Below are 12895 nucleotides of genomic sequence, written 5' to 3' on the forward strand. Positions count from 1 at the left end.
TTCTCAAGGGCCTCTTTGATAATCAAGTAATACTCTTTTGAAATGCCCATGCTATCATCATCTGTGTTTTTTCTCTTTTTGTAGATTTTACAGGCTTAACTTTACTAGATCATACTTTGCCAATGTTTTTGCATCCAACTTAGTTATCCAATATCATTTTTATTGACTTCTGGTAATTCCTGAATATCTTGCAAGGCTTTCAATTTCACTTTGCAGTGCAGTTTTACAGTGTTGGATGCTTACAATATCAGCACCTAGACAAGGATGTCACTCTAATGGGTTCAGACAAAAGCTACTGTTAAATGGGGGAAGGAATGTTTCAGGATGTCTAATTTTGTGAGGCATGTAAGTCACTAAAACATATTTTATGTCATGATTATTTCACTTCACCATGTATCATAACCATGGTGGTGAGATTAAATAAGAAACACTCAGAAATTGAGGCCCCCTTCACTTCTGTTAGTCACAAGAGTATTCCATCACCCAGATGATCTCTTTCATTTAAATCAATATTTACTTCTACGTGATTTGTCTAATCACTCCTATTTAGAGGTCAGCTCTTTAGAAATGAACATCTTAAATCAGTGGACCTCTGGAAAAATTAGACAACATTAAAAAATAAGACAACATTACACAACTAGTCATTTCAATAGGGGAAAAAAATCAAATTTCTTCTCTGATAGTTGCAGAAAAAAAAAAGTAAGCTTGACTGATATTTCCAATTGCTATTGATTTTAAGGACAATGTGAACAGAATTTAAGTAAAACAGATATATTTCATCAATTCCAATTCCGAGAAGATTTTTCCCTACATTTTAGAATTTCCAACATCAAGATGCATGTTAAAATCAAGAGTAACAAGTACAATGAGTTTTTTTCAGCTGCACGTAGAAAATATGCCTTATAATCCATGGTTTTTAAGTTAGAATCTAGTCTAAAATTCTAACCTAACTAATGTGCTATCAACTATTAGCCAAAATATTAAATTGAAGAAATGGCTATGCAGAATTCAACTTTCAAGTGGACGCATTCTATTGATAACAAGAGTATATTGCAATACTAAATCCTTACTGTGACTAGGTATTGTTTTAGGTGTTTTATTTATTTTATTTAATTTTTACAATAACCCTATTATTAATCTGTCATGGGTGAGGACACTGAAGCAGTGGGGTTAAATGACTTAACCTCTTAACCACGTGTGAGGACCAACATAATGGATGAATTAGATGTTTCTCTTCCATACAAAATTTTTACCTGCTGGTAAACAGAAACAAGTGCTATTCTAGATGAAGCATTTTATGAAAACACACTAATTTTTAGTATCTGTCAAAGAATGGATACCTATTTACAGAGCAAATAGCCATATAGTTTTTCTCATTAAGATCCTGTAGTAGGCAGAATAATGATCCACCAAAGATATTCACATGCTAATCCTTGGAACCCATGAATATGTTACTTTATATGGCAAAGGGACTTTGTTGATGTGAAAAAGGGTATAGACCTTGATATGGGAGGATTATCCTGGATTATTGGTGGACCCAATCTTATCATGTGAGCCCTGAAAATCAAATAGTCTTTCCCTGCTGCAATTAAAGGGAGATGTGACTATGGAAAGGTCAGGGGGATGCAACATTGCTGGCTTTGAAGACAGAAGGGTGTCCGTGAGCCAAGCAATGTGTATAGCCTCTAGAAGCTGGAAAAGGTGAGGAAACATACTCTGCAGAGCCTCCAGAAAAGAAGGCAACCCAGCTAACACTTTGATTTTAGCCTAATGAGACCAATGTAGGGCTTCTGACTTACAGAACTATAAGATAACACTTATATGCTGTTTTAAGCCATTAAGTTTTTGGTAATTTGTTAAAGCAGCCATAGGAAACTAATACAGGCCCATGCGGGCTAACCTCCTTCAATGAAATATCCTACAGCATACAAAAACATTTTAACATGTGAGGAAGCATTTCTGGATTAATCTACATACAACGTCTGGAAAAGTATTAGATGAGCAGTATTCATTAATTCCTGAGTGGTATGCTGCCCTGAAGATGCTCACCAAAACAGCCTGATGGTTTGCTTAGTGTTTACCCATATAACGTGTTATACAAACCACTGGTAACTTGGGATGGTACACGAAAAAACACTTTCAAGTTTTCATAGTATCTTTACCTTTGCCTTCTACTTAGGGCATGTGTTGCAGGTTCTGTACTCAGAAAAGTTATTTATAACTTACTACATTTTAGTATATGACCTAAGAAGATATGCCTCCTCTGGGTGTCCTGAGCCGTCGGTGTCCACACGGCTGAGGCGGCACTCCAAGCGGGAACCGCTCGCCTCCTAAAGTCCCTGGGCGTCCGGCAACTCGACGAAGGAACCAAGCGCCTAATATAAGCCACAAGATACGATCGCGGGGACGACGGTCTCCTGCCAGGCCGTCACCCTCCTTACCGGTCCTTAAAAGACCCACTGCAGGCCCACGCCCACGAGCATCTTTCTGCCTCTCTCCGTAACCGCAAGAGCCGCCGCAGGCTAGCAGGCGATATGAAACTTCGCGATACTTGCAACTATCGCGGTTCTTTGTGTTACCGGTTTCCTAGAGGAAAGACGGCCGGAAGATCGCTCCGCCCATGTCAACCAAGATTTTGTTCTCGTGAGATCCCGAAAACAGATCGGGAGCCAGTTCTCGCGGGATTTTCCGAGTCAGGGCTGGAAGTTGTGGTGGGTCCCAGAGCGAAGCCTATTACTGAGAGGGAGGTTGGGGGGTCGACCTGCCTGCTTGTTGTCCTCCCCCGGCGGCGGAGCCCCAGACGATTAGGTGAGCGCCGCCTTGCCAGCTTCCACAGCGCCCTCCGGCTCTGCCGCTGTCTCGAACGCAACCGGCCCTTCTCCCTGGGCCCCGTCAGGCTCCACCTTTGCTCCCTCTCGTCCCGTGACGTCGGGCTTCGGGGGCGGGGGGCTATGTACAGAGGGCGGCGGCAGGTGGAGTTGGCCGCCGTCCGCCCGCCAGCCTCCTCCTGGCGGTCCTCCGCCGCCTGTCAGGTGTTAAATGCAACCAGGCTGCCAGGCCCTTCCCCCTGGCCAGATGGATCTCTCTGTCCCGAAGCCCCGCGCGGAAACCAACAGCAAAGGTATAAGCTCCGAGCTCCCCTCTCTCCCCAGACAACTGTCTTTACTGCGTAGGGTTGGACCTGTTCCTGCCAGTTCCCTTGGGGTTGCGGTTTTACCCTGCGGCTCCTGTGAGTGACAGCTGGAGATTGTGAACCACCTCTAGGGCTGGGACAGTTCTTTGTGATTCAGAGTTGAGAACCTGCACTCTGAAGTCAGACTGCCCTGGGATCTAGTGCTGGCTCTGACAGTCATTTGCTGGGCAACTTTGGGTGGTTTCCTCGTCTGTAAAACTGCTGTCTTTGCTGAGTGAGTTCTTGTGATTATTAAATGAGATGGTGTTAAGCAAAGCATTTATGTGACCGTATCTGGCTCATAGTAAACCCTAAGTAAATGTTTGGTATTTTTATTCTCTGTTCTTGTATGCCTCAGTTCTTAGTGAATGGTAGATTTGTTATTAAGTAGGTGAATAAAGGTTGAGATATTTCGTTCAGTTTATTACACAAAGAGCTTAATATATGATGTACTGAGTCAGGATCACCTTTAATGGGTCACCAAGAGAGGGTTTAAGGAGGGTATGGTTATCTGCCACAAGTCATCTGGGATGGCTTCTTGACCCTAAATTAATAGCTTTCATTATTAATAGTGACATAACAAAAGCTACCAGATATTGAGTGCTTGTTCCGTGCCCAGAAATATGCTAATTGTTTATGTACATGTTTTCCTTTGAGGAAGATACTGATCTCATTAAATAGATGAGGGATTCAGAACTAAAGTTCAGAGACGTTTAAGTAACAAGCCTCAGCTCTGACGGCTAGGAATTGATGACACTATAACTCAGGGACCACAAATATAAATACCTATAGAAACCTGGCAGGTGAAATAAATGGATGAAGCTGCTGAGTGGAGATTATAGTAACTGGAATGCTCATACCTCATTTAAAAGGGGCAGGGGCTACTCAGTTCCAAGGAATTGTTCATTCACGTGTGAACTGGTATAGCATTGTAGTTACAGGTTCAGATAGCTTGGTTCAAATCCAGGCTCTGCCACTTTCTAGCTGTGTGACCATGGTTAACCTTTATCTGTTTCACCATTTGTAAAATGGAACTAATAATATTACTTACATGAAGGGTTGCTGTGAGGCTCAAATGAACTACTACATCTAAATTGCATGCCTGGCACACATAAGCCCTCAAAATGTTAGCTATATATAAATATTTGTTAATTTGATAAGTATTTGAGTTTCAAACGTTGTCCTAGGTGCCCAGAATATGGCAGTGAACATAAGTCCCTGCTCTGGGGAACTTATATTTAAGTTGAGATAAACAATAACAGACAGTTCATATTTTTCTCTGAAAATGGTATCAAGCAGGGTGAAGGAAGAGAGAGTGGCGGGGAGTGCTATGTTAGATTGGGTGGTCAGAGAAGATACCTCTGAGGAGATGCCATTTGAACAGAATCCTGAATGAAGTGAAAGAATCAGTCACTTTGGTATTTAGGAGGAGCGTTGGCGGAAGGAACAGAAATCTCAGGAGACTAAGGTGGGAGTATGCTTACCATGATTGGGGAATAGCAAGGAGGCCAGTTTGGAATGAAATCAGGAGAGAGGGAGGAAATGAAGTTAAAGAGGAACACAGGGACCAGATCATAAGGAGCCTTACCCCTATTCAGTCCAATAGGAAATCATCCTAATTTAAGCTATTTGTTCTGGAGTTTGAATACTGAGAGATAACCGCCCTGCTCAAACTTAACTGAATCTATTAATATTTAGTTCTAGAAATTACCCAAACTCAGGAACCAAATAGACTTCTGTAAGTTGTTGTGTGAAGCCCGTGAGGATTTTGCACATGCTGTATGTGCCCTCTGACTGATATTCTCTTCTTAGATTTCCTTACTTTATTTAATTAAATTAAATTAATTAATTAATTAATTTTTTTGCGGTACGCGGGCCTCTCACTGCCGTGGCCTCTCCCGTTGCGGAGCATAGGCTCTGGACGCGCAGGCTTAGTGGCCATGGCTCACGGGCCCAGCCGCTCCGCGGCCTGTGGGATCTTCCCAGACCGGGGCATGAACCCGTGTCCCCTGCATTAGCAGGCAGACTCTCAACCACTGCGCCACCAGGGAAGCCCCTAGATCTCCTTACTTTTTAAACTGTTTCCTCAGTACCTCCTTCTTACAGCACTTTGTTCTGCCAAAGCACTTATAGCAATTTCATGTGTGTGAACTTTTGAGTATTTGTCTTTCTCATTAGATGTCAAGGTTCTATGAGATCAAGGATGTGTTTTTGTTAATAAATTCAGCTCTTTTATTGAATGCCGACTGTGTGCTGGTCCTGGGGATAAAATTTTGAAGAATACAGACATTTTCTTGGAAAAGATATTCTTCTCTAGTGAGAGGCAGATAAAAAAAGTAAACGTGATAATTAAACATTGTGATATGTGCTATAGAGGCAATAAAATAGTACAGAATAGTGGGGTTCCCTACTTTAAATAAGGTGGTCTGAGATAAAGTCTCTGAGGCGATGACATAAAAACACCTGAGAAAAGACCTGCTTAATATGCTTGAGTCAAGGGAAAAATTGATAGATTAAGTTGGAGAGGTAAGTAGGGGAAGATCATACAGGGTCTTACAGGCCATAGTAAGGAGCTTGGACTTTATTCTTTGTGCGGTGGGTCATTATTAAAAGATTTTAAATGAAAGATTTACTAATAATTTATATTCTTAAATAGTCACTATTGCTGCTATGTGGAAAATGGATTGTAGAGGGAAATAGTGTCAACAGAGAGAATGGTTAGAGAATGGAGGATAGAGAATGGAATTTGTAGCAGTAATTTAGGAGAAAGCCAAAGTTTGGCAAATTACAGTCAAGGCCGAATTCAGCCTGACACTTGTTTTTTTGTAGATAAAGTTTTACTGGAGCACAGCCATACCCATTTGTTTATGTGTCTGTGGCTACTTTTGTGTTACAAGGGCAAGAGACAGTATAGCCTGCAAGATGTAAAATAACAAGTAGCTAAAATCTGACTCTACAGAAAAAGTTTACCAACAGTTGTTTTAAAGTGATGGTGGCATGGAGGAAAGTGATGCTTTTTTTTTTTAGGTAGAGCCAGCAGGACATTCTGATGGAGAGGATGTAGGGACTAATATATAAAGAGGAATAAGGGCTGACTAAAGGTTTTCTACCTTGAAAAGTTGGTTAGACAATGATGGCCTTTTAATGAGATTTGGAAAGACTAGTTCTAAGCAAGGTTTAATCACTATCATTTTTGACATTGGTTTTCTTCATTTTAACTGTGTGGTACAGTTCTAGCAAATAATTGGTGTTAAATCATATATGTTGAATAATAAATAAATTAATGAATTAAGTCTTTAAAAATTAGAAGGCGTTTGCTGGATCGGTAGACAAAGCATGTGAAACAAATAATGTATTAAGAATTGTTGCAAGGCTTAACGTAGGTTTTAAGGCTCAAACAGTACTGTTATGAAAATAGGACCCATCAACCTATTTTTTATCCCTGTATAGTGAATAAATGTTTTATTTTCACATTAAAACTCTTCTCTTTTAGAATAATGTAACAATTCTCAAACAGTTTGGATGCAAAGATTAGAGTGGGAGAACAGATTTTTTTTGCTGATTGTTATATAAAAACAACCTTATCAAAATTAGAATAATGGTTTTACTTTTGAGGAACAACTGATGAGGAATAGTATAATGAGCTCTTCTTGCTGAAGAGAATATAGATGTACTAGTTATAATCATGAATGTTATACAAGCCTAATTCAGCATCAATAGGAAGTCCCTGGGAAACTACCAATGATATATGATCTCAATGACAAATATGTGAGAAAAATAATTCCTAGTATCCTTAAAATTGTAGCTATACAATTCCTCTGGGATTCTTGCTATAAGAAATTCCATTTGGGAAATTATTTTTACTTAATTTCCTCTATTTGGTACCTTTTAATTGTACCAACAGTATACTCTGCAGAGGCCCTCTTCCTCATTCACAGTGCTTTATTTTCTGAATAGAAAATAAAATAGCTCTACAGTTAAGCACAGAATAAATTTGTACATAGAGACAAGTCAGACTCTTCAAAGAATAATAGAATCTTAGCAGAAAGAGATCTTAGAACTCATCTCTTTTTTAAAAACCTTGGCTCTTCAAAACCTAGAAGGGAAAAAGCTGTGACAAAGCTGGTACATATCACTCTAGTTGAGTTGGGAGATTCCCTTGATTAGTTGTATACAGATTCAAGCAACATTTTAGAAGCAGCAATATTGACAGTGAGAAGAAACAGCTGTCTTCAGAGAAAGGAGATGGAGTAACTAAAAAAGCAGACAGAAGAATCACAAAAATATTGCTGTTCAGAGGATTTTAGCTTACCTGTTACCAGGTCCTATTCAGTGTTATTCTACCATATCATGAACGTTATACCTAATGTTCATGAGTCATCATGAATATTTAAATAAGTGGTTCTCAATTCTGGCTGTGCATCAGAGTCACCTTTTGAATTCAGCAGTAACAACCAAACACAATAATAAAACCAAATGCCCATGGCCCATATCCACTGAATCAGAATCAACAGACGAAGCATATATGGGGAGATTATGACACACAGCCAAGGTGAGAAAAACTGGAAATAAATTATGTACCCTTTATTATGATAATATACTTGAGGAAAATATACTTTAGGAAAATATTTATACATGTTATAAGTATAATTTATCTTGTTTCAGATTTTGGAAAGGGTATTTATGTGAGGAACACTTTTTCTCATAGCAGTGGATAAATGAGGTGTTACTTTATAAGTTAGATTTGGCAAGTTTATTTTCTCTTTTATTATTATAGATATATGGCATCCAGGAGAAAGATGTCTCGCCCCTTCTCCAGATAATGAAAAACTTTGTGAAGCAAGCATAAAATCTATCACAGTGGATGAAAATGGGAAGTCATTTGCAGTCATCTTATATTCAGATTTTCAAGAAAGGAAAGTACCTCTTAAAAGACTTCAAGAAGTGAAATCTGTTAAAGATTGCTCCAGGAATTTTATATTTGATGATGAAGATTTGGAAAAACCTTATTTTCCAGACAGAAAATTTCCATCATCTGCTGTTGCTTTTCAATTATCTGAAAATGGAGACTTTATTCCTTATACTATTAATAGGTATTTGAGAGACTACCAAAGGGAAGGAGCCCTGTTTCTCTATGAACACTTCATCCAAGGAAGAGGGTGTATTCTTGGTGATGACATGGGACTTGGAAAAACAGTACAGGTATTTATTTTAATTACTTTATAATTAAAATTCAATAAAGTCATACATATTATATCATATATATTACATACATGAATGGATACCATATGGAAATTTCTGTTTGTATCGCAGATCTTATAATTGTTTCGTGTGTGTGTGTGTGTGTGTGTGTGTGTGTGTGTTTGTCTCACACAGTACTTAAGGATGGTGTTTAGTCATTATTTTATCTTCAATATTTATTTAGTACCTATGAAATACATTATTTAAAACGATGCTATAGTATAACGACTTGTTTTTACCTTTGGTAATACTAGTACTAAGATATCAATTATATTTAGAGTAATTTAACTTTCTTAGTAATACCTTATGGAAGGAAAGCATTCTGACATTTGTTAAGCTACATAGCATGGTTAAATTGACTTCTGCAGGCCTTTTGTGCATATTGTTGGAGTTTATCAAAGCATAAATTTCTTAGTCTGGGATCTCTGGGCCACTAGGAGTTCTATTGGTGGACTTCAGAGAGGCCTCCTATTTCTCTAAAATGTGTGCCAGAATTTGTATATGTATATACTTTTCTGCAGATAGGCTCTATGTTAGTTATCTATTGCTGTATAACAGATTATTCCAAAATGTAGCAGCTTAAAACAATACACATTTATCATATTAAAGTTTCTGTGAGTCAGGAATCTGGGTACCATTTAGCTGGATCTTCTGGCTCTGCCTTTCATAAGGCTGCAGTTATTTCAAGGTTGGACTAGGGAAGATTCACTCCCCAGTTTGTGTGGTTGTTGCAGGATTCATTTCCTTGTGAGTTCTTAGACTGAGGCCTCTGTTTCTTGTGAGCTATTGGCAAAGCCCTTCCTTGGTTCCTTACCACATGGACCTCTTCATGGTGCTTCTCACAGTGTGGAAGCATGCTTCAACAGGGAGAACAAGTGATCAGGCAAGAGAGAGCACTACTAGTGAGACACAAGTCATGGTCTTTTGTAACCTAATCACAGAAGAGACAGCCTTCATTTTTGCCATATTCACATCATTAGAAGCAGGTTGTGAGGTTCAGCCCATACTGGGCTGAAGGGGGGACATTAAATAAAGTTGTGGATACCAAGAGGTGGGGATTATTGGGAGCCTTGTCAGAAGCTGTGTACCACAAGGGTTTATAATCCAAAAAGATTAGAGTTCTGAACCTAGACTTTATACTAAGCAATCACTCTGGATTTTCAGGAGTGTTTGTCTAGTGTGATTAAGTCCTTCTGTGTTTCCATCTTTACAATTGAATTTAAGCTATTTTATTCTTCATGACACCTCCATTGTTAGTGGAGTTCAAAGGTAAGCGAAAAATTAAGTTTAACATTTGAAAATAGCCAAATAATAGCTATGTATAAAGCTCTGGTGTAAAAAGCTAGGGTAAAATTAAGTCCCTCAGTAATCATAGTGTGTTTCTATTAGCCATAATCTATTTTCCTTTAATCTCAGGCAATGCACATAGTTCTAGGCTTGCACATTGAAGGTGTTAAATAATTGCTTGTGGAATAAAACGAACTTACTTTCTCAGGAGAAGAGGTTCCAAGAATAAAGATAGGAGCCTTTTGGAAACTACCATCTGTGACCAAGATATGCAGATGAATATTAAAGGAAAATAAATAATAAAGCCCTTCTGTGACTGTCTTTACATATACTTTTACTGTTTTTGCCCATGCTAGAATGTTCTTTCCCACATGTCTTTGACTAGTCAATGCCTGTTCATCTTCAAAATCAGAAACATGAGGGAGCTACAAAAAGTGACCTGCAATTTGGGAAACCCTACCCTAAACCTACTAAATACAATTCAAATTCTTCTGCACATTTTAGGCTCATATTAAGCTTTCATCTTGGAAGCTCATGTCACAAAGGAATTCCCTTTATTTTACATTTTATAAGATTATTTTAAAAGTGATTTTACTGCACAATTTTATATTTTCTGACACACTGAAATCATTGGAAGGCTTTGAGTTGTATTATATGCTATGACAGTGCTGCTATGAATATCTTTGAGGGCTCACCTTCTCAAGATTAGGAAATAGTTTTTGTACTAATTTTGATACATAGCTGGATTTATCTGATCCTTGAGGACCTAGTTCTCTGGTTATTATTCTTGTAACTCAGAAAATAATTTCTACATAAATAGGCGGTTTGGGGAGATCCATTTAAGATAGAGCTTCTGTAGATAGGATGACTAACCCAGTTGAAGAAATGTGGACAATAGTTAATGAGCTCACTAGAATTTCAAAATGTAGTAGAATTAGGTGAAAATGTTCTATGAAAATAGACCATTGGCAATTACTCTTTGAACTATAGTAGTAACTTCTTCATTTTGTTTTCCTTTTTTCTGATCTCATCCCTTAAGTTTTCCCCTCGTATATTCTAACTTGGCCGTAGTATGAAATTGAGCTCTTCTTTTTAAAAATGCTTGTTTTACATACCAAAAAAGTTTGCTTCCCTCATTCCAAATTGAAAAGTGGGTAAATTTAATATTTTAAATTCTTCAAAGGATGAGGATTTAAAAATATCCATTTGATCTACTGACTTGGAAGTCATTGAAATCTTTGAGTAAGAGCCATTTTGCTGGAGTATTTGGGGCACAAGCCAGAATGGAGTAGGTGAAGACTTGGACACCAGAAGTATGCTCTTCTCTTTATATGACCTAGTAGTAGCTGAAGGAGGATAGGATTTCTATTTTGTTTGTTTTGTACCATTTGGGGTTAGGGGGAACTTGAGTATGTTTAAAGTGAATTGGAAGGATCTGATTGAGAGGGAATAGTTTCATATACAACATACATAAATATATACATGTATATGCTTCATATGTGCATGTCGATGAACACACAGACATACATAAATATGCAAAAAATGGAATCCCTACTACCTTACAAACTGATTTTTCCTCAACATCTTGTTATGAAGCTTTTAAAACACATAGAAGAGCTGGAACAATTGTACAATGAATACCCACATACCTACCACCTAGATTCTGTTAACATTTCATTATATATGGCTTATTAACATATCCATCCATCCCACCATCTTTTGTTGAGTTTTAAAGTGGCATACATTAGTATGTTTTATCCCCAAACACTTGAGCATGCATATCATTACCAAGGTTCAATATTTAATTATAATTCTTTTTTTTCATTTTGAAGTAAGATTTACAATGAAATGCAGAAATCTTAAATGTACCCACAATTCCATGAGTTTTGACAAATACATGTCTCTGTGTAATCTGGCTAAACTGTGTAAGCTCTTTCAGGATATAGAGCATTTTAACTCCAGAAGATGTCTTCACGTTCCTTCCTGCCACCCCCAAGAGACATCATTGTTTTGCTTTTTTATATCATAGATTAGTTGCCTTTTCATATAAATGGGATCATACAGATGTATTCTTATATAAGGCTTCTTTTACTTAGATAATATTTTGTGATTCATCTTGTTATTGAGTGCATGGGTAGTTTGTTTCTTGTTACTGCTGAGTAGTATTGCTGAGTTGTATGGATGCTGCATTCTGTTTATCCATTCTCCTGCTGATGGACACCTGAGCTATTTCCAGTTTTTAGCTGTTAGAAATAAAACTGTTAAGAACTTTCTTGAACAATCTCTTGTGTACCCCTTTCTCTTGGGTAAATAATTAGGAATGGAATTACTTGGTCATAAGGTGATGTGTGTTTAGTTTTGTATGAAACTGACACTTTGGAAACACTTTTCTTTCATTCCTATCAACAATGTATCAGAGTTATGGTTACTCAATAACCTCTCAAAATTTGGTTTTGTCAGACTTATTAAATTTTTGTTGGGTGTGTGTATCTGTAAGTTTGTGTGTTGTTTACATATTTTATTAAGGTATAATTGACATACAATAACTGTAAATTTATAGTATATATATAGTACATATATAGTATATACAATTTGATAAGTTTTACATATATTTATAGTATATATATAGTATATATAGTATATATATAGTATATACAATTTGATAAGTTTTACATATATTTGCACCCAAGAAATGATCACTGCAGTACCACAATCAAAATAATATATCACTCCAAAAGTTTCCTCATGTCTGTTTGTGCCCATGATTTTTTCAACACCAATAATTCTATCACCACTATTTTCACTTTTAATTTTTAATTGGACTAAGAAGTTAAATTGGGAAAGAATGCAAAATCCTAGATTTTTATGAAAATTTCTTAGTGTTTTACAGAAATCTCACACCTAATTCAAAGGTAATTTGAAAATGACTATATATTTACATGATATTTAAACAGCTAATGTAACTATAATAAACAATTTCACCTGGAATATACAGGTTTGGGAAACTGACCTTTGATAATCAAACAGCTCAAATGATAGGAATGGAGTTGAATGGGCATTTACTATAAGGTCATGTTTCTCAAAAGTGTGATTTCTGGACCAACAGCATCAGCATTACCTGGAATTTGTTAGAATTGTAAATTCTTGGGTCTTATCCCAGACATACTGAATCAGAAACTCAGGGGGTGGGGCCCA

General features: G+C 37.4%; 1 protein-coding gene across 1 annotated transcript in view; it reads left to right on the top strand.

The window, feature by feature from the left end:
• The first annotated feature begins 3023 nt into the window (after nucleotides 1-3023).
• The window catches only part of ERCC6L2 (ERCC excision repair 6 like 2), a 139879-nt gene continuing 130007 nt past the window's right edge, over nucleotides 3024-12895 (top strand). The window contains exons 1-2 of the mRNA XM_060015004.2: nucleotides 3024-3121; nucleotides 7950-8374. Of these exons, the coding sequence (XP_059870987.1) occupies nucleotides 3040-3121; nucleotides 7950-8374 (507 nt within the window). The 5' untranslated portion in view covers nucleotides 3024-3039. The remainder of the gene's footprint in view (nucleotides 3122-7949; nucleotides 8375-12895) is intronic.

Source organism: Delphinus delphis, chromosome 6, assembly GCF_949987515.2.
Source record: "Delphinus delphis chromosome 6, mDelDel1.2, whole genome shotgun sequence".
In the NCBI taxonomy this organism is placed as follows: Eukaryota; Metazoa; Chordata; class Mammalia; order Artiodactyla; family Delphinidae; genus Delphinus; species Delphinus delphis.